The 24,062-nt window shown below is 33.4% G+C and overlaps 1 protein-coding gene across 3 annotated transcripts in view; it reads right to left on the bottom strand.

The window, feature by feature from the left end:
- LOC105211766 (tyrosine-protein phosphatase 10D) overlaps positions 1–24,062 on the bottom strand; it is a 124,290-nt gene that overhangs the window by 94,126 nt on the left and 6,102 nt on the right. For all 3 annotated transcript variants that reach the window (XM_054230651.1, XM_054230650.1, XM_029039918.2), the window contains exon 2: positions 23,053–23,867. In XM_054230651.1, coding sequence (XP_054086626.1) covers positions 23,053–23,409 — 357 coding nt within the window. In that variant the 5' untranslated portion in view covers positions 23,410–23,867. The remainder of the gene's footprint in view (positions 1–23,052; positions 23,868–24,062) is intronic.

Genomic DNA, 24,062 nt, shown 5'->3' with positions numbered 1-24,062 from the left:
TGCAAACAAAACCAAAAGTAAATTGATAAATGAAAATGAGGGAAAAAATGAATAAAATTTGTGCCGTTGCCAAAAATAGCCACATATTAATGAGGTCTACAAGTAGTCGCTGTTGGGTCGGTAGCAAAAGCGAAGGTAGAAAAGAAATCAACGCAAAAATGGTAAAACAATATAAGATTAATGAAAATAAAATGTTAATAAACGAGTTGACAAATGAGAGGAGTTGAAATATAAGAGAAAAAAGCAATAAGAGATGCAAGAAAAACGGTTGTAAGAGAGAATATCATTCCGAAAGGTTTAGGCATGAAACATTTGTAGATGTTGAAACTCCGTAGATGGTTGTGGAATATTGATATATTGCTGAAATATTGGATTCATTAGCAAAAATACTAGATTTCTGTAAAAAAATAGAATTATAACAATTTATTTTTTGTAACGAAAAGCTTTGTAAAATCGTTTTTTTGTTTAATTTTATTAAATTTATAAAAACAACTCAAACAACTTTTTTGAAATTGACTTAATTAGTTTAACTTACTCAATTAAAGGGCTTACAAATCACAGTTTAGAGCTAATGAGATTAAACAATTTGGAATATGAATCTTATGAAAATCTTAATTTAATAATTAAATTGACTCAATTAATGTAATTTTCTTAATTACTCAATTAAAGTGGTTAAGAATTATAAATTATTTTTTTTTTCAAAATACCAAAGGAATGTGTTTGATTTTTATATAATATAATATTAATTTAATTGTCCTTCGCAAAATCCGTCAATTGACCATATTTTCAGTGACAGTAACCATTTCCACATGACTTTCTCACACAGTAGAGCTATTAATTAAAGATTTTCTGAATTGTTTTCTGACTTAAATTAGTTTAAAATGTAAAGCCAAAATTAATACTTTTATCGATAACCTGTTATCGATTTTTTTCTAATAAAATTTATCGATTAATTATTGTTATAGTCGAAATTTAACAAAAATTGTGTGAGTATCTACTTCAAAACTATTGTTATCGATTTAAAAAGTGAAAAACTGATTGCAAATTAACTATAATCGGAAAAGTTATCGAAATGAAAAGCTTAGTATTTATTTAGTATTTTTCCAAAATTAATTTATTAAAAAAAAATATTAAAATTAAAAAAAAAAATAAATAAAAAAATTTTAATTTTTTTCAGTGAACATTCTAGCCTAAAACTTTCTAAGACATATTGCTGCAACAGTTACCTTACGAAAGCAAATATGTGTCTGTTTACTTGCACTGCAAAGCTAAAAATTAAATAAAACAAATAAATAGTGCAACCAACAAAAACAACAAATTAATTATAGTTAGCTGAAACTAAACAGTGCACCCACGCGGCTGAGGAGTTGAGCTTTAGAAATTCAACACAGCTGTGTGCTGCTGCAACAAACTAGCGCTATGTGGATAAGCGTTGAGAAGTTTGAAAGCTGTTTAGCCGTTGTTATTGTTTACATTTGAACAAAAACAAAAACAAGTTTAGATGAACTACTGAAGACTTTCGTTAGAATTGACTTGCCTGCACAGGCGCACTCACAGAGAGAGGTGAGTTTGTTTGTATGTATGCGTGTGGCCACACATTCCCGCAGCAACTAATTGCCATATTTTCCAGCTGCCTGAAGGTGTTTATTAGCGCTCTCAACTCCCAACAAATTGCTCATACAATAAATTTGTTGCCAGCAAAGGCGCTGAGACAGCAGTCATTAGCCGCTTCTCATGTATTCTATGTATGTATGTATGTATGTATGCTTGTGTGTTGAAATAGTGAGCTGCTGCAACTAAATTACATTGTTTGCATTCCCCCTCACTTCGTTTGAAACATATCAAACTAATCAATTTCATTAACTTTCAACAACAATCCTGAAAATGTTGCATGCCGCATGCTGCCTGTCCTGCATTTGTAGTGATATTTGTCACTTTTATGACAATCAACTGCACTTTCTCCCCCCTCTGCCCGAGTGGACTCACTGTGCACACATGTGTGAAGAAGTAGAATCCGAAATGAATGCGAAGCAACGGCAATCAAGAAGACACTGCTTACGGAAGACAGCGAAGGGCGGTCCGGGGTTAATGTGTGGTGCGGGCAAGAAGCTGCCTGCAATTGGAGACAATTCGGTTTGTCGCAGCATCAACAAGGCAGCAATTTTTCATTTGACTTGCATGCTATAATGCCGTTACCCATACATATTTATATACATATCTACATATGTGGAACCATGGATTCATTGAGTTTCTTTGCATATCTCAAGTGAACTGCTGCTGCTGTTTCATATCTGTCTCTTTCGAGTATTTCCTCTTGGCAGCTGTTTGCCATTGATGCTGCCACAGCAGCCGTGTTGCTCATGTTGCACTTGTATTGTGCTTTGCTGGTTGCAGCAAGTGATTTGTAGCGATCGCTTGGCTCACCCTTTGGGTAGGAAGTGAGACCATCTGTGTATGTCTGTTGTGTTGTGTGGCGTTTCTCTGTTCTTTGCTGGGTGCACAGACATAAATGCCACATATGCATGAGTGTATAATTTAATGGCATCCGACGAGTAAATTTCTTTGAAGTGGGAAAACTGAATTAATAAGGAATTTAAAAGTTTTATTCAGTGGCAGTCATTAAGTCTATTGCTGATACAGTTCACTTGAGGCAGAAAGTATTGAATTTTATGAAGCAGTAAATTTAATAATTTGGTTAAATTTTATAAATTAATTTATTCAATTCCAGCAATTATTCAATTAAATTAGGTAAAATAAAATAATTTACCATCAATTAAATTAATTTATTGTGTATAACAAGTTTTATGAAGAACTTAATTTATAAAAAAATAATTTTAATTGAATCTATTTAATAAATTGACTCAATTAACTTAATTTTACTCAATTAAAATTGTTAAAAAGTACAAGCTTACATTATAAATTTTATGAAAAACATACTGTGTTTGTGGAGGGAACACTTCTCCAGCCTGCTGAATGGCAGTGAAAGTACAACACCAGGAGATGGCGAACCCGATTCCCCAATCGACGACGATGGAACAGATGTTCCATTGCCCGACCGTGAAGAAATTAGAATAGCAATTACCCGCTTGAAGAACAACAAGGCGGCGGGGGCCGATGGATTGCCGGCCGAGCTATTCAAATACGGCGGCGAAGAGCTGATAAGGTGCATGCATCAGCTTCTTTGCGAAATATGGTCGGAAGAAAGCATGCCCGACGATTGGAATCTCAGTGTACTCTGCCCAATCCACAAAAAGGGAGACCCCACAATCTGCGCCAACTATCGTGGGATAAGCCTCCTTAACATCGCTTATAAGGTTCTATCGAGCGTACTGTGTGAAAGACTAAAGCCCACCGTCAACAAACTGATTGGACCTTATCAGTGTGGCTTTAGACCTGGAAAATCAACAACTGACCACATATTCACCATGCGCCAAATCTTGGAGAAGACCCGTGAAAAAAGGATCGACACACACCATCTATTTGTCGACTTTAAAGCTGCTTTCGACAGCACGAAAAGGAGCTGCCTTTATGCCGCGATGTCTGAATTTGGTATCCCCGCAAAACTAATACGGCTGTGTAAGTTGACGTTGAGCAACACCAAAAGCTCCGTCAGGATCGGGAAGGACCTCTCCGAGCCGTTCGATACCAAACGAGGTTTCAGACAAGGTGACTCGCTATCGTGCGACTTCTTTAACTTGATGCTGGAGAAAATTATAAGAGCTGCAGAGCTAAATAGAGAAGGTACAATCTTCTACAAGAGTGTACAGCTCCTGGCGTACGCCGATGATATTGATATCATCGGAAACAACACCCGCGCCGTTAGTTCTGCTTTTTCCCGCCTGGATAAGGAAGCGAAGCGAATGGGTCTGGTGGTGAACGAGGACAAGACGAAATATCTCCTGTCATCAAACAAACAGTCAGCGCATTCGCGTCTTGGCTCCCACGTCACTGTTGACAGTCATAACTTTGAAGTTGTAGATAATTTCGTATACCTAGGAACCAACATTAACACCGATAATAATGTCAGCCTTGAAATCCAACGCAGAATCACTCTTGCCAACAGGTGCTACTATGGACTGAGTAGGCAATTGAAAAGTAAAGTCCTCTCTCGACGAACAAAAACTAAACTCTACAAGTCCCTCATCATTCCCGTCCTACTTTATGGTGTAGAAGCGTGGACGGTGTCAACATCCGATGAGACGGCACTAGGAGTTTTCGAGAGAAAGGTTTTGCGGAAGATTTACGGTCCCTTAAACATTGGCAACGGCGAATACCGCAGAAGATGGAATGATGAGCTGTATATGTTGTTCGACGACATAGACATAGTCCAGCGAATAAAAAGACAGCGGCTACGCTGGCTGGGTCATGTTGTTCGAATGGATGAAAGTGCCCCAGCTCTGAAAGTTTTCGATGCAGTACCCGCTGGTGGAAGCCGAGGAAGAGGGAGACCTCCACTCCGATGGAAGGACCAGGTGGAGAAGGACCTGTCTTCACTTGGTATTACCAATTGGCGCCAAACCGCCAAAAGGAGAGATGCGTGGCGCACTGTTGTGGACTCGGCTATAACCGCGTAAGCGGTTTCTACGCCAGTTAAGAAGAAGAAGAAGAAATTTAATATATTAATTTACTCAATTAATATAATTTTTCTTAATTACTTAGTTGAGGTTTTTAAAAAAATATAATTTTGAGTTCATTAGCTGCAATAATTTTGTATATGTATTAATTTTTGAGACGGACTATATAGGGAGAGTGCATGTCTGACGATGCACTTAAGCGTTCAGAATGATCATTGAAAGACTAACTTTAATAAATTGATTGACTCAATTAAAATATATTTTTTTAATTACTTAATTGAGGTGATTGATATATGTAATTTAAAGTTAATAAGATTAAATCATTTCAATAAATCTAATTTACTTGATATAAAACCATTTAGTAATTCAATTCAACTTGTAATAAAATAAAATTCAAATATATTACAAAACAGTTTGTTGAAGTAATTGACTCAATTAAAGTGTTGCAAAATTATAATTATGAGTTAATTAGATTAAAGCATTTATATTATAAGTTTTATGAAGTACTAAACTTAAAATAAATTAAATTAAATTTTAATTTAATAAGTTAATTGACTCAATTAGACAAATTTCCTAAATACAATTCCAATTAGAAAAGCAAATAAACTTGTTAAAGTAAAAAAAATAACACAATTAAATCTGTTTAATTAATTAATTCAATTAATCTAATTGACATAATAAAAAATATTCAATTAACTTTAATTTCTATTGTGTTTCGCCATTCTATCAAACTAAATTCACCAAAGAGCCACCGCCAACTTGGTGTGTGGCATCAGCGTAAAGTCAAAAGGGCAATATCCTATAATCCAAACAAAAACAAAAATATTACGGACTTAATAAATTTCAATCAGGCAACAGTGCATACTTGCAGGTTGCCTCGAGTTGTGTGCGAACGAATGCGTTCTCAATGTTTACTTAAGGTGCACACATATCTACAATGCACATTTCCTTTATTCATATGTGTTTCAGGGTGTGTTCGTGTGCATTTCAAAATCGCGTGAGGTGTCTGACGAGTCCAAGTGTGAATTTGCAAATTTTCGTTGGTGGGAAGTGGCAAATCGCTGATTGCATTAAGCAAATAGCGGTGTTGACGAAAGAATGTGCAAATAATGAGTAAAGGAAATTGTTACGAAAATGTTGTTGTAAATTAGTCACTATAGAGAGATAAGATATTGTGTGAAACATATGTAGATTATTAGCGCTTACACCCTTCAGAAGAAGTTCAGAAATTTGAAATCTTAAAGTAAAATTAGCTACCGACAGATGGCGCCGTTCTCTAATTAGTTGAGGTGATTAGGAGTTTTAATGAAATTTGTGAAATTTCACTTAAATTTTCCGTGATGAACTGATAACAACGGGGGTTTCAACTGTCAAACTCCTCAAATTAGCATTCAGCAATGCAGTTAATTGCGTCTAAATTTAAGTAGATTAGCAAACAAAAACAAAAGTAAAAGCATTTAGAAAAAGTGACTCATCATCTTTCAGTTAAATCACAAGCACAATTAGCATAACACAATGCCAAGCGCAACTAATTGCCCTGCAATGATGACACCGAATCAACTCGATCAAAACGCAAATTGAGCAGAAATTAAGGGAAAATACTCGAAATTGAAATGAAAATTAGGGTGCGCGCCCGAACAAGGAAGAGTGCATTTCGTAAACGTAAATGACAAATGAGAAGTATTCTTTTTTTTTGTGAATAAGAAGAAAGGAAGAACAAAAACTGCCGAGTGCGCCACTCAAGTACCCAGGCAGCTGAGAGCGTCGCGCAACTTCAAAATTATTTCGCTGCCACTTTTTGGGCAGCGGCATTTTGAATACCGAAAATTTCCAGCTAATTCCTAACACCCGTGCGTAACGAACGAACGAGGAGTACTGTGCGTGGCGACTTCCAAGTGAAATCGGCATGTGAGTCACGTGCACAGGCCATATAAATTATGAGCGGGATGTACTTTGACTGCAGCTGGTTGTGTGTGGGTCTGTGTGCCTTAGGGTATGTTTCAAAATTTATGAGAAGTGCTTTGCTATGGTGACATGCTTATTAGATTACCAAAGGCGCATGAAATGTGTAGACAGCACTAATGAAAAACTCAAACGGAAAGGAAGAATAGCATAACTCAATTTAAGGAAAATTTCAGTATATGTGATTTTGGGGGTTTTGAAATTTTTTTATGGCTTCTGAATTACAATTTTCTTATAATTTAAAAATGAATTTATTGAAATAAAAGCGGAATGATGGACTGAAGTGTTTCATTAGAGCTGGAACGCCAAATTTTGTAGAATACTTTAAATTGACTTAAGCTGTTTTACATTGAAAACAAAAAAATATGAATACCACTAAAGTTGTTGTTGTAAATTTCGATTGCTGACATAGCACCTGCGTCACTGCGATGATTTTTTGTAGTTTTTGTTGTTTTCATTTTTGGTTCTTTGTCGACAATTGTAGACTGGTAGCAGCAGGGGCACGTGCATAAAATGCTTAATTAGTACGAGACGAATGTGCGAAATACAAGGATTTAGTGTATATAAAAGGATTATGTGAAAATGAGAACGTAAGCGCCTCGAGCTCTTTGTAATTGGAGACACGCAGCGTTTAACGCAGCGCATATCGGTTGCATTCAACAGAATCAAATTGACACTTTTGACATTGGCACACACACGCACACCCATACACAATTAACAGTACATTCCCTAAAAGCACGCCTGAATTCATGCGCTTCAAAGGCTTCGTCTTCGACTCGTTTGCCTTGCCGACTCGCCTTCTGATCCGCTTTGTTGCAGCTTAAGTTGTAATAAGAAATTCACAGTTGACTTCATCGGGTCGCACACAAACAATTTGTATATTTGCATAAATTAAGCAATGCACTATGTAGTGGGTGTTGAAATAATGACAACATGCCAACAACAACAAGCGTATTTATGGCAGTCTATGGCACGGCGTGTGGTCTTGGGAAAGTGCAATAATGCACGCCCGCTTCAGTGGGTGGTGTTGGACGGAAAGGGTTAATTTATCAGTTGCCAGCATCAATTATTTGCAGCCTTCCGGGGTGGCAGCGCTGTGGATTTGATTACATGCACACACACACACATATATATAAATGAGTTTGGGTAATAACTTGGTGTGGCGCTTGGGGTTGCACGGCATGCTTGTGTATGTGAGTGTGTCGGCATTTTGTTGCGGTTTGTGCGGTTCACTGGCAACACGTTTATATGCTCATGTGGTTATGTCATGGCTTGGTCGAGTTGGTCAATTGCTAAAATTAATAGGAAATTTATATGCGGAATAAATTGTGAGAAATTCCTAATTGAATTGCGATCGAGTTGTGAATGAGTTGAAGCATGCAAAATATCAGTAAATGCAATTAATGCGTGCAACAAAGACGATGTGATGGCCTGCTATGCGATTTAATGCAATTGATGTGTCAATATCCGATACAAAATTGATATACGAATTGTGTGAGATGAGATTGCACCCGTTTTGAATGCGACAAGCGTGAGAGAATGGTGAATCAAACACCTTATACCAGCTCGTCAAACATATTGGTAGCACTGAAAGAACACTATCGAAAATTTCATATATTTGGAGACACTAAACATATTTTTTGGCAGCACTGAACAATTTGACAGTTCAGTGATACTTTCTGAAAATGAAGATTGATGTAAAGCTACTTTGCCATTTTAAGATTTGAATTTTAGTGTTATGAAAAATTTTGCTTGTCATTTTGACAGTAATTTGTCATTCGTGTCAGTCACATTGGTAAAACTGGTCCGAAACATGTAAAATAAAACTTGGCAGCACTGAAGAAAGCCTTTAAACTGACCTTAATGAGGTTTCCGCCTACTTTCCTTTATTTAATTCAACTCCTTAACTTTTTTGTTGCTTTTACGAATAAATTTTTGGACAAGACAATAGAGCTAAGTGATAACAAGCAGTGAAATGACAAACCGATTACGACTGAGTTAATTATGGATCTCAATTCGACAGCTAATATCACCCGTCTATCACTCCTAATTGTAAATACCACAGACCTTCCAGAGTCGACAAAGCGCTTTGAGCCTGCTACGGATTTCTTGAGGCGATTAATATCCAAAACGAGTTAGTTCAGCCGAAATTAGTTCTACCAAGATATTTCACCATTAGTCAGTCGAAAACTAGACAACGAAGGTGAAAGTGTTTCGGTTCAATCTGGTCTTCCTCCAGACGACATTGATAACTTGCAACCTGCATAATTTTCTATCTCACGGCATGTGAGCCCATTATACAGTATCCACCTTGATCCCTGAACCTCGCTGAGGGCAAGTATTTTAAAGAACATACTACGATCAACACAGGCCAAAAGAATCTCTAAGTCACGCAGATGCTGGTCGTTAACCACCACCTACAGAGTTCATGGGAGGTCCACATATTCAAAGCGTAATTGCAGGGGTAGTGGGACTACTACACAGATCGTTCCCAATCTGATGAGCGATGTAAGGTCCATAACACTTAATGACTTACAGCCTCCACAACTTATCGGGACTCCTACTACCAATAGTTTACCTGATCTTAAGCGTTTTTAGAGTGCAAAATTGTGGTTCGGAACACGATTTTGAAGTCTTCGGGCAAAGCAAAGCATTCTTTTTACGCTTCCGGAAGATTACAAAATTCTAAAGTTATATAGATTTTATCGACATTTAACTTAAGTGATTCATGACTTGAAACGTAGATTCCATTAGATACAGCATAATGTGAAAGAAATGTATGTATATAACAGTATATTTATCATCCACAAATTCTTTAAATACCAAATTCTCTGGTATTACCAAAATTTCCAGTTCTTATACAATTTATTTATGTTTTAACAAAACTTTGAAATTAATTTGCATTGATATTTCTGCTGTCATTGTCATGATTAACAAATTTCCACTCAAGCAAATAACGCTTTGATGAATTTAATTGAGACAAGCATAAAATGCAAGCATCAAAACAACAGCAAAAACATCAAAGAGCAGCAATGCTAATGAATAAGCACATAAATACTATTTGTGAAGTTTAACACTAAGTTAAGGCATGCCATGTAGGAAATTGGTCGAACTATTGACTATACAACAAGAACAACTAACATTTCACAGAAGTCGTAGTAGGCGCTTACATTAGTAATGTGCTCTTGGAAAATATATTTTTATAATTTTTACTGGTAAAATTTTCCTACTGGATATATATGTAGTTTGTCCGAAAATGCCAAATTTGAAACGAGGAAATGGCTGCTAATAAATATCCAGCAAAAGCTAGATATAATACCTAAAAATGACAAGTGAATTTATAGGAATCTCTGTATGTGAGTATGTACCCCCATATTTGACCGGACTTTCAACTCCCCTTTTCATTAAGACTCAGACAAACTGAAGGGGACAGCTGAACTGCTGCTGGAGTTTCGAAGTGCAGCCTAAGGCAGACCATAAACACACATTCTTGCTTGCTTGCGTATTGACCAGAGCACGACAATGTTGCCATTAGTTTTACCTGTTTGCTGTCAAGTGCACTCGAGAGTAAATAAACTGCAGCATTTTCATTTCTCTGTTTCTGTGTGTGCTTATTTAGCTTGGAAATGTCGAGGCAATATTTCACTGTTTAGTGTCAACTGTGGAAGGAGTAAATATTTACGAACTTCGACCTAGCCACGGCAGTCGTTTGTGTGAAGGGGCACCCCTCAAAGAGCAATGCTTTCGATACTCGAGCAAATAGTTCGCATATAATTGGCGAAATGGGGAAGATTTTGTGCAAAAATCGCTACAAATATTTACCGTTATGTGCGAAAAACGGTCATTCGCTGCATACACATACACAAACTTCCGCATAGGTCATCCATGTGACTGCTGCTATTATTGCCGAGCATTAAGTTTTCGCCGAATTCAACTCGCTAGAATTGTGAGATTTCAATTTTCCACTTTAATGCAGTTACACAATGGACGCGAGTAATTAGCCACGCAGCTGTTCGTTCTTTGGGAAGAGCAGCAAATGGGGAGAGAGGGAAGCAGGGCGGCCGCTTTAGTGTGACAGCGCTTGGCAATTAGGAGTGCTGGAAATTTATGGCAAATCGCTTACGAATTTGCGCGATAGCCAGAGCCAGTGCTCGTGATGTGCAACAAATTAAACCGGTAAATAGTTGCAAGTGTGCGCGTGTGTGTGTGTCACGCACCGGTTGCAATAACTATGGTGGCAAGTATGCATTTCCGCTATGTGTGGCAAAAGGAAGCATACGCATTGTTGTTAAGCGACATTTGTGGAACGTTATGCAACTTCTCGCTTGTGTGCGTGGCTAGATTTTATAACGTCACATTTCAACAGTTCGGTCATTATTTACGCAAAATATTTCTCTTGATTGCAATGTGCAACTTGTTGACAACATTGTCGGCGCACAGTGGGGCAAATATAATATTAAAAAATAAAATAACAACTATTATTAAGAGAGCAATACAGGGTAATATCAATCAATATAACGGTTATAGTTTTATTCGACAAACCAAATATTTAAATTTGAAATAAAAATTTGGCGATAACAAGTTATCGATATTTCCAGATTTCCTGTTTATCGATTAAAATGAACAAATTATCGATAAATATAATATTATTCGGCACACAAAGTGTAGTCTTTATATATAAAAATTGTTCGATAACAAGCCGATACTTTTCTATCTACTGTTTATCGATTAAAATGAACAAATTATCGATAAATATTATTCCAAAATTTATAAACAAAAATAAAGAGTATTTTATGAAGATTAATTTAATTAATAAATGTAATGTATTGTTTTACAATATATCGATAAAATGTTATCGATGAAATTTCTTCAAAACAATCTAGAATCTGATAGCTGGAACTTGGCAGCCTTATTTCTATCTCGATTATATTTATATATGACTTCAGAAAGTTTAATTGGCCTTTCGATATGACCCAGTAACCGGATATATAGTTTTTAGAATAATACTGTTTTAAGTCCACTAAATTGCTTAGCAATTATTTCAAGTCAATTAAGCATTCATTCAATTATGTGACCCACTGTACTGCAAATAATCCAAGCATATGTGCGTGGAAAATTTCCGAAGCTGTGAAGTCTTAACACAGTTGGAGAGTCGTTTGTCTTGCTACAAAATGATCTCTGTTACAAAATGTGGCTTCATTCACTGCTTTTAAATAAATATATAGAAATATGTACATATGTATACAAGTATTAGATCATTTATTTATCATTTTATAAGAGATTAATACAGTCTTCCACAATTTTTAAAATTGTTGAAATAACGGTGTCAACACTTTAAATATGTGAATTATGCAAATTATCTATTAAATTAGCTAATTTATCAACATTTTTATGACAGAACATTCTTTGAGGTTATATTAATTTTTTTTTTTTTTGTAATTGCGAGTGGGGATTTACCTTGTTTGGGAATTTCATGAGTGATCTTAAGTGGAATTCAAAAGCGAGTTTGGATTGCGGTTTCTATGATCTACAAATCATTTCATTTTTAATAAGAGAAGACTCTTGCCTATATTAATACGCTAAATTTTTTATTAAAAATCGAAAATAATAATAAATTCAAAAGAATTGAAATTTACTTTTTTATCCATAAATATAAAAAATAATACGCACGTGAGCCGGTATTCTTTAAATATTTGAATGGATACTACTAGCAGAAGAAGAGAGAGAGAGCAACAGCATCGATCGACAAACAAAAAAAGAAATTGAGAAAGTAAAGTGGAGGAATTGAAAACGAAATAGAAATACTAAAGCGTCACAGCATACAAAAAAGCGTTGTTCACAAAAGCATTCACAAACAACGAAAGCGAAGATAATTATCGGCCATTTAATTACGTCATTTACAAAAATAAGCTAATGACAAATCACGAGTGCGAAACGACGCAAAAATTTATATACATATAGCCTATTGACCGTGGTTAATGTGAAGCGAGATAAAAGTTCCTCGTTTTTATTTTGATTTCAATTTTTTAATATTTTTTAAAATAATAATTTTGAATATTTTATTTAAAACTAAAAAACAGAAATTTGAAAAAAAGAAAAACATCCACAAACCAGATGCTCAAATAACACTGAGTTTATATCAGCATATGCGAGTGAGGAGTTCATGATCTTGTCGAACTGTGTGTTGAAAGACTGTGATGGTCACGGACAGTGTAAACAAGGGTGCAAACAATGCATTGACAGCCGAGTGAATGATGTGTTGCACACGTGTTGCACGATTGTCTCAGAAGATTTGTTCTTGAAATTTTTTTGGGATTCAATAATCAGGCTAGGTGCGGATAGATTGATAGTTGTTGAAAAGATCTGTGGGCTATTTAGTGATGTTGCCACTTGAGCGTAGGCAAATAATTTAGAAGAGATTTTCAACAAATTTATTTATACGAATTAACATAAAATAAAATACGTAACGTAATATGAAAGACACAATAAATTATGGAATCACGAGAAATACCCTAGAAATTAGAATTTGTATAAATTAAGGGCTTGAGAGAAGAAAACAAGCAATAAAATAAATAAGAGTATAATTTATAATATAAACTAAATGAAATCTGTCATAAAAACTAATTCAATTTGTTTTTAGAAAATAAACTCGAGTTAAATTTTTTATGTCTTTAAGGCAGTCGTCTGCTTTAGAAGCCGAAAAAAGCGTTTGTTTAGCAATTTTTTTTTAAAGGGAAGGAAATGATTGCGGAAAACGGAATTTTAAGACGATAGTGTACTATATTTAAGGCTTAAATAACAATTGTGAAAATATATTATTAAAAAATATTGAAATTTTTTCAAAGTTGTAAGTATTTTTCTGGAGCGATTGGAGTCTGCACTTGTAAATCGGTGCCGGTGATGGGGGTCGTGCGATGCATCTGAAACAGCCAAACCAATTTTTTTTTTAATTTTTATAAGCTTCTTTTCTTTATGAACTAAAAAAATACCGAAGAAATTCCAAGTTTTTTCGAAGTTTGAAAAAAAAAATTCACTTTTTTAAGAAATAATTGACTTTAAGTTGCAAAACAAGTAGTTTAAATAATTCTTCTTCAATCCAACTTTTTTAGTTCAAATAGAACATAATTTAATACTGAAGCTAGATCACTTTGGTTTTTTTCGATCGGACATGTATTCTTTTTGCTATCGCCGACACCATTTTCTAACACTTGTGAAAATGAAAACTCGAGAAAACGCGCTTTAAAGTCTGTCTGAGCATTCGCACCTGCTCGACACTTGACCACTAAAACTGATCTAGCTTCGAAAATATGTCGAATTGGCCACTGGAATTTTAAAGACATATTCTTGGATAGTTTTGGAAGGGATTTAAAACAAAACAAAAAAATTGATTTTTTTGAAGCCTGTAAAGCAGACTACTGCTTTAAACAACTGCCAGGGACGCATTCAGGTGTTTTTGAAACTTCGGAATAACTATTAACTCAATAGTAATCTTTAATATGTTCAAGGAAAATTCAGTTGTAAGCACTGTGTTTATGAGTAGTATTTAATACTCATCAAGCTTTTAATGTAATAAAATCGAATTTTTGAAGCTCTTATAACTGCAAAAAGTTTGGAAATTCTTCCATTGTGTGTCCATGGATGAGTTATATATTCATAAATTTTTAGGTGGAGTTTAAGGCGTATCAAGGAAGAATAGTCAGCGGTAAACTCTGTGTTTGTGAGTAGTGTTTACTGCATAAACTTAGTGTTTCATCGAATTTTTAATGCAATAAACTCGAGTTTATTTTAAACTCTCATAACTGCGAACAGTTTTTCTTTTGTTTCTAGATTTTATTTCAGTTCGAAACTTCTAACTCTGACATTGGTTGGCATAAAATGCTAAATCAAGTCTGGTAAAATTGGAATGAATAACTCATACTGTCGCCTGTGACTTAAATCGACTTAAAGTATTGCCACAGAAATTACAAAAGAATGAAGTTTCGAGTTCAAATAGTGAAATGATAATTAAATGAAGTACAATTAAAAACAAGCAACAACAATTTATACAGAAAAATATGAAATATGTAAAACAATATTGAGTAAATATTTGCGGTTGAAAATTATTTTTCATTAATATTTTAAGTAAATGCTGAATTTTGCACACACATAAGTGTAATATAAATGGAAAACGATATTTCATAATAAAATATTTTCTGCAAAATTGAATTTCAACCGTCGCGGACAGTGCGAAAGCACACACAAATCATATTTAATGATGCTTTATTGATGTGTGTTTTTGTTGTTGTATGAGCTTATATATTTGTATGGGGGTATATAATATCACTATGCTCATGTGTGTGTAAACAGGAAAGCGACTGCCAAAGCATGCGACTCATTTCAATTAGCCAACAAGCGAGCAAATTGAGACTTCAATATAGACATAACAACAAATAACACACATTTAAATACAATTAAATACTATAATATAGATGTACTTATGTGTCTCCATGCTGATAATACACAGAAGTGTAGCACGAGGTGCGTTCAAAAAATAACGGGAATTTTGAAATTTTTCAATAGTAAAAAAAATTTCATTGTATGACTCCGTGTCACTTTTTCCAGCTTCCAGAAATAAAGACAACCTTAATTTTTACGAGAAATCGCTGAAAAAGTCAAAGGCTACTCCATAAAACGAGTTTGAGAACTGTTTCGACGATTGGAAGAAGCGCTGGCATAATGCATACTATCGAATGGAACTACTTTGAAGGCGTCGACATTAATGTAGGCAAATGAATAAATATTTTTTCAAAAATCAAAAATTCCCGTTATTTTTTGAACACACCTCGTATATGCACAGATACTTGTTCCGATACAGAATAATGAATTGAATGAAAGGCTCAGTGGCTGTCGTTTGTCACCGACTGTTGGCAACATTTTGCGCCTACAAATAATTTTTTTTATTAAAAAAAATGTATTTTTGTGCAGCTTTGCTACATTTCATGCGAGTTTTGTGTATTTATGGTTAAGTGTGTCTGTATCAAACGTGACACCCGGCGAATTTCGTGCTCGAAAATAAATTAAGGGAGCTTAAAATTTGTTCGAAATAGTGGCCATAATGCAAACGTGGGTCAATTAGTTCGGGGAATTTCACGCATTACTCATGTCAACGCTGGCGAGCTTAGCGCGGCTCCATCTAAACTACAAAAATATATGAAAATGTAGGCCTTGCGCGGTTTAATAAACTTTACCCTTCTAACTTTCGATAGAATTCAAATGCCGCCTTATTTGCTGGGATTTATTTGCATTAATATTTCGAATGCGAAAATAATTTGTTGTCAAGGCAGCGCGCGGTTTGTGAACCAGGTGATGTGCGTGCGCGGGTGTAGATATGTATGTATGTTTGTATATTTCTATGTGTATGTCAGTGAGGGCGTTTCGGTAGTCTAGGGTGATTGAACGCCACAAACAGTTGGCATGAAACAGATTTTTTACGATTTTTACTTTTTTTATGTATATGTGTACATATGTATGTATAAGTTAAGTAAATAAATATTCAATATCTGCCGCATCAACAATCGCACTGAGAATGCTTTTAAATATAGTTGTAAATACATAAAAGCACAGTTTTATTTTAGTTACCGCCAGTTTGTCTGTCCGTTTCATGCTTTTCAGCACAACTGTTGACATAAATATTCACTGAAAATTTTTTATTATGATTCCTGCTGACAAAACATTTCTACCTTTTAGCAGTAACACTTGCCTTTAAACAAATGTGTACATACAAACATACTTAATAAATTGTCATTTTAATGGAGAGTGTAAATAACTCGGTCGCCGGATTATTAATTGGAATGCTTAAAACAAATATATTTAAAAATAAACTTCAATATATCCACATACTTTTTTAATTATTTTTTTATGTTATATTATGTTCTTTTATGCTATGTTAAGTTATGTTATGTTGAACAAGATATTCTCCGTAAGTATTGGAAGACACATTTATCATCAAATAATATTTTCATACAAAGTTTTATGTTTGGTTACGCTATGCTTTAGCTGCGAATAAGTAGAAAACCATTTTGTCATAAAAAATTTTTTAAATACTTTTTTTTTTTTATTTGTAGGTTATGTTAATTCTGGAAACTTTAGCTGCGAATGAGTATAAGAAGACCATTTTGTGATAAAAAATTTTTTAAATAATTTTTTTTTTTGATTTGTGTGTTATGTTTATTTTGAAAACTTTAGCTGTGAAGATAAGAATAAGAAGATTATTTTGTCATAATTTTTTAAATAAAAATTTTAATTTTTTAAATAATTTTTTTTTTTTTATTTGTAGGTTATGTTAATTCTGGAAATTTTGGCTGCGAATGAGCATAAGAACACAATTTTATCACAAAAAAATTTTGAAATAAAATTTAAATTTTTTTTATAACATTTTTTATTGATTTTTAGGTTTTGTTAATTCTGGAAAAAAAACCTACGCTTTTCAATACACAGTTATTAATAAATTTTAGCAAAACTTTCCTATAAAATGTTTGGTTCTACATTTACAATTCTAGACACTCCCTCACGAATGAATCACAATGCCCATAGAATACGCTTAAAGTGATGGCACAAACCTTTCTCCCCAAAAACCTGTCAAAATTACTGGTGACCCTTCATAGTCCACACTAAAATATATATTTTTTTGTATTTTCATACTTGTCTAGCTGTTAATTTTCAGCTTTATTGCGCGCCCACAACTCACCCATTTGCCGCATGACATTCGAAATTGTCAAAACGTGACTTTGTGTCATACATGTAATTTGTTTTGTTGTTTTAAATTTGGAGTTACGTCGCGTACGTTCGAATGTGACATTGAGTGCTTTTAATTGAGAGGTGTTCTCGCTTGTGTTAATTTTTTTTTGACATTTAATGGTTTCCGTAATTTGTAATGGAAATGTTCTGATGCTTATTAAGCGGGGAACGTTTGTGGGAGTTAGAATTCAGCTAGACCTATATTGTGATGAGTACGGTTTGAATGCTAATAAATTCGGAAATTATTCGAAAAATATGAAAGTTTCTTTAATTCACTTTCAATTTCACTCATCTCTTTTGTTTTTATTCACACTGTAACGGTATGCTGGTACGTCTTTTACACTCGTTTTGTATCTACAATAGTATATATAAATTATGCACTCACTAATTGTTTGGTCATTTCGTTCGAAAACTTTTTAGAGAAAGCTAAAAAATTGATAAATCATGGATATTGATTAGTTTTTCCCTTGTTTTTTGCGCAAATTATTTTAATTGATGCTTTGCTTATTCAAGAGGAAGGCATTAAAAAATTATATATTCACTAAATAGTTTAGGTGGAATTTTTAAGTGCAATGAAATCGTACAAATACAAAAACTAAAGATTTTAAATGAAGAAAGCTTATAAATGAGTAGCCATATGTATGCACATTCCACTCGTTTAGAGAGACTACATGTATGAAATTGAGTCCAAAGTATGTATAGTTGTCTTAGATTTCCGAAAACTTGAAACTTGGAATATAGCCTATCGAACAATCAACTGGTATAATAAAGATAGAAATAGCATAGCAAACGGTTATACCACTTCAGTTAGGTACCTTTAGTACAAGATGGTTATCCAATGTTTAGTAAAAGGTTACCCAATTGGTTACAATAGTGGATATGCTATATTGTAAATTGGTTATAATATTGGATAACCTTTTTATCGCTTGCCGATGCTAATTTCTTGTTATGAGAGCAGTTCTAAAATATTGTAATTAGAGTGGTGGCGAATCATAGATGCCTTATAGACTCGTAAATCAACAAAATACATATTATCAAACATAATTGTACACATGCAAATATGTATACCGTCAACTAATTGTAATAAAAGCGTGACAATTTGTAGCAATTAAAAAATAGTTTTATAATTGTTTAAAGTGCGTACATTTGAAATTTCAGCATGAATTCCAAATGCAACCAGTTGAGCTTTATATGTACTTAAGCGTGTCATAAAAATGTGCAACGAACGAATTGTGGATTTCAGAAGATTGTATGCCATATAAGCGATGGTACTCGAATAAAAATACAGCTATTTTGAATAAATTATATTAAAGAAGTTACACAAAATATTGATTTGTCTTCTTAAAGCATTATTCTTTACTTAATTAAATTAATATAAAGTTCAAATGATATTTAAGTGAAAAAGAACAGCTTTCAATGGCTCAAAAGTAGTCACGGAAATATCAATTTTGTCATATGATCTTTGAAGTTCGCTTCAATAAGAAATGATCTCCAATTTTCGTCACATTTTTTATCATTCAGCAATGAAAACTTATTTTCGGAGAGTGTTTTTGGTGTAAATTTATAAATTTATTTATTAAAAATTGTGAATTTTATTGGTCTGTTTCAAAATATTTCAGTAGGATTTTGTAATTTATTTTTCTCCATACACGTAAAATCATATCTGATCCAAAAATATTATGTTGAGTTATCTGAAAGCTATATCGCTATAACATGCTATACCATTACATTTGTCACACACTGTATTTGTCTGAATGAAAGTGTAAATGAACTACATAGTATAAGCAAAGTTTTCGAATAATCGAATCAAGTAAGCGTTTTAGTGGCATGCATTTCGACGCCTCGAATGTGCAGCCGCTGCATCAGATATGTATGCCTCGACACCCAATTACATAAGTGTGTCAAATTTAAAGGGTGTTTTTTTAGACATGTGGTTTTTAAGTAGATTTTTTTTTCAAGATTTTTTAAAACATGTTAAGATATTTACGAAATGGTATTACTATAGCTTGAAATAATAATAAATTTTTCTCACATTAATTTCAAAACAAAGAAAGTGACATTATAAATATCAAAGTACTAACTTTCAGTGATATTAAGCACCCATATTAGCACTAATTTTTGTTGTAATTAACTTTCTTTTGTAGCAAATTACATTTTTATTGTTTGCGTTTATTTTCCATTGCCAAGAAAGTTCAAAATTTTTGCACATTAAGGCGAAAGTTATAAACTCTTAATTGATATCTGCGAAGGTATGAAAGATTTTTTATATTCAATGCTCACAACTGTCGGAATATGCAAATACAGTTGAACTTCCATAACTAGAACATCAATAACTCAAACTATTGAATTAGCAATAGAAGTCAAATTTCATACAAATTACCTTCCGTTACTCGGAAGTCTCTCTAACTCGAAGTTTTTTTTATGAATTGTGGTGATTCGTGTTAGAGAAGTTCCACTGTATTTGCATATAAGAATTGCTGTAACCTGTGAACAACCTGTGAAAAGACAGCTGGATTGAGTTGAAGTGTCTGAGAACTATGTCGAGTTCATATTTAATGATTTGGTAAACAAATAATAAATATCTTCATAAGTGCAAGTAGGGTGAGATTAATGCTAAGTCTACCATAATCGTTGTTGTTTCAAGCAAATTATGTTTTCAGTAAGATTTGTAAGACTGTGGTTCTACTCTAGGAAATCATAAGCGCTCACTTATAAATATATATATGAACGAAAATTTGCATATAAAAACGCTTACTAGATGAAATGGCGAAAGCAAAAACTCAAAAATTTCACCGCGATAAAGTAGCAACACCAAAACTTACCGTTGATAGCAATTAAATTGCCACACAATGGCTGAAATTTCGCTTGTCGAGTAGCAAGTTTTTTTTGTGAGTATATGGGAAAAAGCTAATAGGCTTTATATATGTAAGTATGTATGAATATATAATATTTCCATGTACTAAATTCATTTCTTTATATATGCGTGCTGGCACAATTATGGCATTTATTACCAGCATAATTTCATGCCATTATTGTTTTTTGGTTTTTTTTTCTCATGTGCCTCTAATTTGTACCCACAACTTTGCTCGTTTGCCTGTGTGTTTGTGTTTTGGTATGTAGCTAATGTGAGAATGGTGTTATGATGCCGCAGTTTGCCAATTTGTCGACAACAAACTCAAATTGCAGAGATCACATGTATTTTCCCACTACCACCAAAGAGTAAATGTTGGCGTTGGAAAGAATTGAGTATGTTTTCAGAATTGAGACCTTTTGGATTCGGGGATCTTTCAGAACACCAAGAACTTTCTTTAAATATACAGGTTCGAAATGAAAATCTTTATGGAAAAGTATAAACTATCAAAATCCTAGTTGTTTTAACAATAATATTGTACAAAACAGTCAACAAATTCACCATTTTGAGAACTGCAATTGAGTTGACGGGCTGTCAGCTGTGTTAGCCCATTATGCGAGTAAATACAGGACCGTTCCGATCACGAAAACTCGACTATCGTTAGAATGACATATAAACTAATACTAAGACCTCCTTCAATATATTAATACAATGAGATTAATAATATTGAAATCAAGTTATACAGTGCACTTTTAGGGATCTTTATGTTCAGAGTTCTCTAAAACTCGATGTTGTGCTTTATGGCGAACAACACTTACGATGCTGAAGTCTTACAGTTATAGACTATATAATCAAATTTTTACTAGACTTGGAAATATTTAAATTCTTAACCAGTGTATTTTACCAAATTTTTCGCTTGTCTACTTCACTATCGTTTTCACTCGGCTCGCGAGCCTAGTCAAGATGCAGCGCAAAACTCAACTGTAAGTTGATTTGCTGGTGGGTGACAGTTGATGGCCAGATGACATTGTGACAGACTGTCACGAGTGGCGCAAATATGTCATTGCCTATTATATTGGAATTTTATACCAAACATAAGACAAGTTAAATAGAAAAAATTAAAAAGAGACCACATTGAATGAAATTTAATAATGAAATTCATAACTTATACACGAGACAGTCTGTGTCATATATAATGAAAGATTATTTGTATATATTATTATCGTTAACTAAAAATTGGATGAAATAACTAAAACTTAAATGTTTAACACTCAGGTACACATCTTCAACAAAAAGAGAAAACAAAATATAATGCAATCTAGTGCAAGCCCAACCTACAGTCATTCACCAGATTACTTAACTGCATCTAATTACATACGGTAACTAGGTTAGTACATCTTTTTGTGAGGCGTTTACCACTTATTTCTCTTTAATTTTATGCATTACATAATGCTGCAACAAGTGTAGTAACACAGAGTTGCAAATTAACGCCAACAAAATGTTGCATTTCAAGCTTCAAATTCAAATTTAAAACTCAAAATTAAAATAAACATTCGAAATTGTAAAAACTGCACAAAAGCTTGAAACACAAAAAGAGCGTTGAATGGGGAAAAAACCTTGAAATCAAATCAAAGTGGCACGCAATTTCAGCTAAAATATTTTGTTTGTAAAGCAAAAATGTTGCGTAGCGAGCTAAAAAGCGATAAAATAAACTAAAAAGCAGGAAAACAAAACACTTGACTTTTAAAAGGTGGCACTTGATTTTATGTTGCAAATAGTATGCCGTTCACTGCTCTTTTTATTAAAGTGCGTATGCAAATTCATATGTAAATTAAAGCACATAACGAAATCTAGTGGGAATTAGTAAACGTGACTTTGCCTTCGACCACAAGGAAATAAATATTTATATGTGATAAGTTTTACTGAAAATAGTGTTGCCACACTGTTTGATTTCGAAGTGAATTCGAATAAATTTTTGGAAGTTATCAACATTCTACTTTAAAAATTTAAATGAAGGAAGGGACGATACAATTTTTAGGAAACTAATTATAATATTAAGCTTGCGGTTAACTTATTTTGATTAACGGTTGACATAAAAAATATGTGATAACTCAGAAAATACATTTTTACAAAATACGATATTATTATATAACGATTTTTTTTAATTCTATCAAAATATTAATAGCTGGTTAGCTTAACCACAAGTTAACGATTAATGGAAAGTTAAATTTAGACTAAATAACAGAAAAATACTGTCGCTAAGCGAATTTTATGTTATAATTTGATGCATATTAGTGCTGGAAATCCAGTATAGTTATAACTGACGGTTAATTTTTTAACGTCCGGTTAAGTTGGTAAATATTATTACACAATATTTAGTTTTTTGATTATAAAATAAAATATAGTTTTCTGTTATAATTTAATCTAAATTCATGTTGAGAAACTATTTATCTTCCGGTTAAGAAGAAATAATTTATAATTTTGATACAAAATATTTAATTTATTAATTATTTAAAAGAAGAAAATAACGATTCTTTCACTAGACAATTCAATCGAGTTGCTCAAAGGCTGTTTCTCAACAGTGTTTCAATTAGAGAATCATATCATTCTCAATAAAGAATATTTTTTGTATGTTTTTCAACTTCAGACTCTCATATTTCTCTATTTGAAAGCAAATTTAACCCTCTAATGGCCTCATAAATTAAATATTAAATTTCTCAAAAATTGGAAAAATGTTTTTCCAACACTTTTTGCGCCTTCAAAACTTCCAACTCCGCATTAGCGTCACCTTACTGCACCTATGTACCTTTATAATAACATTTATAATTTCTAAGCATATTTACATATACAAATACAAAATATGCTCGTGTATGCGTTGCCGCGACTCACCTGTGCGCAAAATGCTGTTAAAATTAATCCAATGAGTAAATTTCGTTGTAGTTGTACAAGCTTGCTCTGCGGCTGCGACTGTTGTTGCTGTTGCTTACTGCATGACGTCGTCTGCATTGTTTGCTGTTGTTGTTCTTCTTCTTGTTGTTGCTGTTGATTTTGCTTTTGTATTCGAAATATTGTTGCGTTTTGACTCGCTTTAGCTACGCTAACTTCACAACTAACGTTGGCTGTTTGTGTTGGTAGCATTGCTGTTGTTGTTGTTGTTGTTGCTGCTGCTGTTTTTGTTGTCATTGTGTTTAGTGTAGCTGGCTTTTTGGCAGCCCAGTCGCTGCTCACTTGCTGGTTGGCTGTCATTTTCAGACGCACAACCAAACACTTTTATTTACTTTTGAATGGAAGTGATTTTGATTTTTTTTTTGCTTTATTTATTTTTTTTTTTTTGATTTTCAATTTTTAACTTTTCGCTCACACTTTTGTGCTGCTTTAGCTTTTGTTATAATTAATTTCACTTTTTTTCCAGATATTTATGAATTTCTTTGCTTTAACTTTTATTATTTTTATTATGTGAAAAATGGCGTTTTGCAACTTTTGTGCGTTTCAAATTCACTTTTGTTTAATTTTTATTTTTTACTATTTTTGCTGGCTTTTATTTTCAAATAAAAATTTTTGTAGTTTTTTTCTCGTTTGCAGCGATTGCATGATTTTTGCGATTTTCTCTTACATTTATTGACGCAATTTGGTTATAAAATGGAATATTAAAATTTATTTTATTTTTTTTTCACTTTACTTGATATGTAAAATTCGTTAGACAGCTGTGAGAAAGAAGGTAAAAATGCATTAAAATGTGTAAATAAAGTTGGGTTTGTGTTGCGAAGCAATAAGTAGTACTAAGACAGAGTAATTTTGCAGCCAACACAGGCTTAAACGCGAGCGCAACACACTATCTCTCTCTCTCAATGTTGCGCTCTTGCCAACAATTCACTTGCATATGCATATGTTATGTATTT

This window comes from Zeugodacus cucurbitae, chromosome 5 (genome assembly GCF_028554725.1).
Source record: "Zeugodacus cucurbitae isolate PBARC_wt_2022May chromosome 5, idZeuCucr1.2, whole genome shotgun sequence".
NCBI classification, from domain to species: Eukaryota; Metazoa; Arthropoda; class Insecta; order Diptera; family Tephritidae; genus Zeugodacus; species Zeugodacus cucurbitae.
The sequence above is the reverse complement of the archived record's forward strand: the minus strand, read 5'-3'. Positions and strand labels throughout refer to the sequence as shown.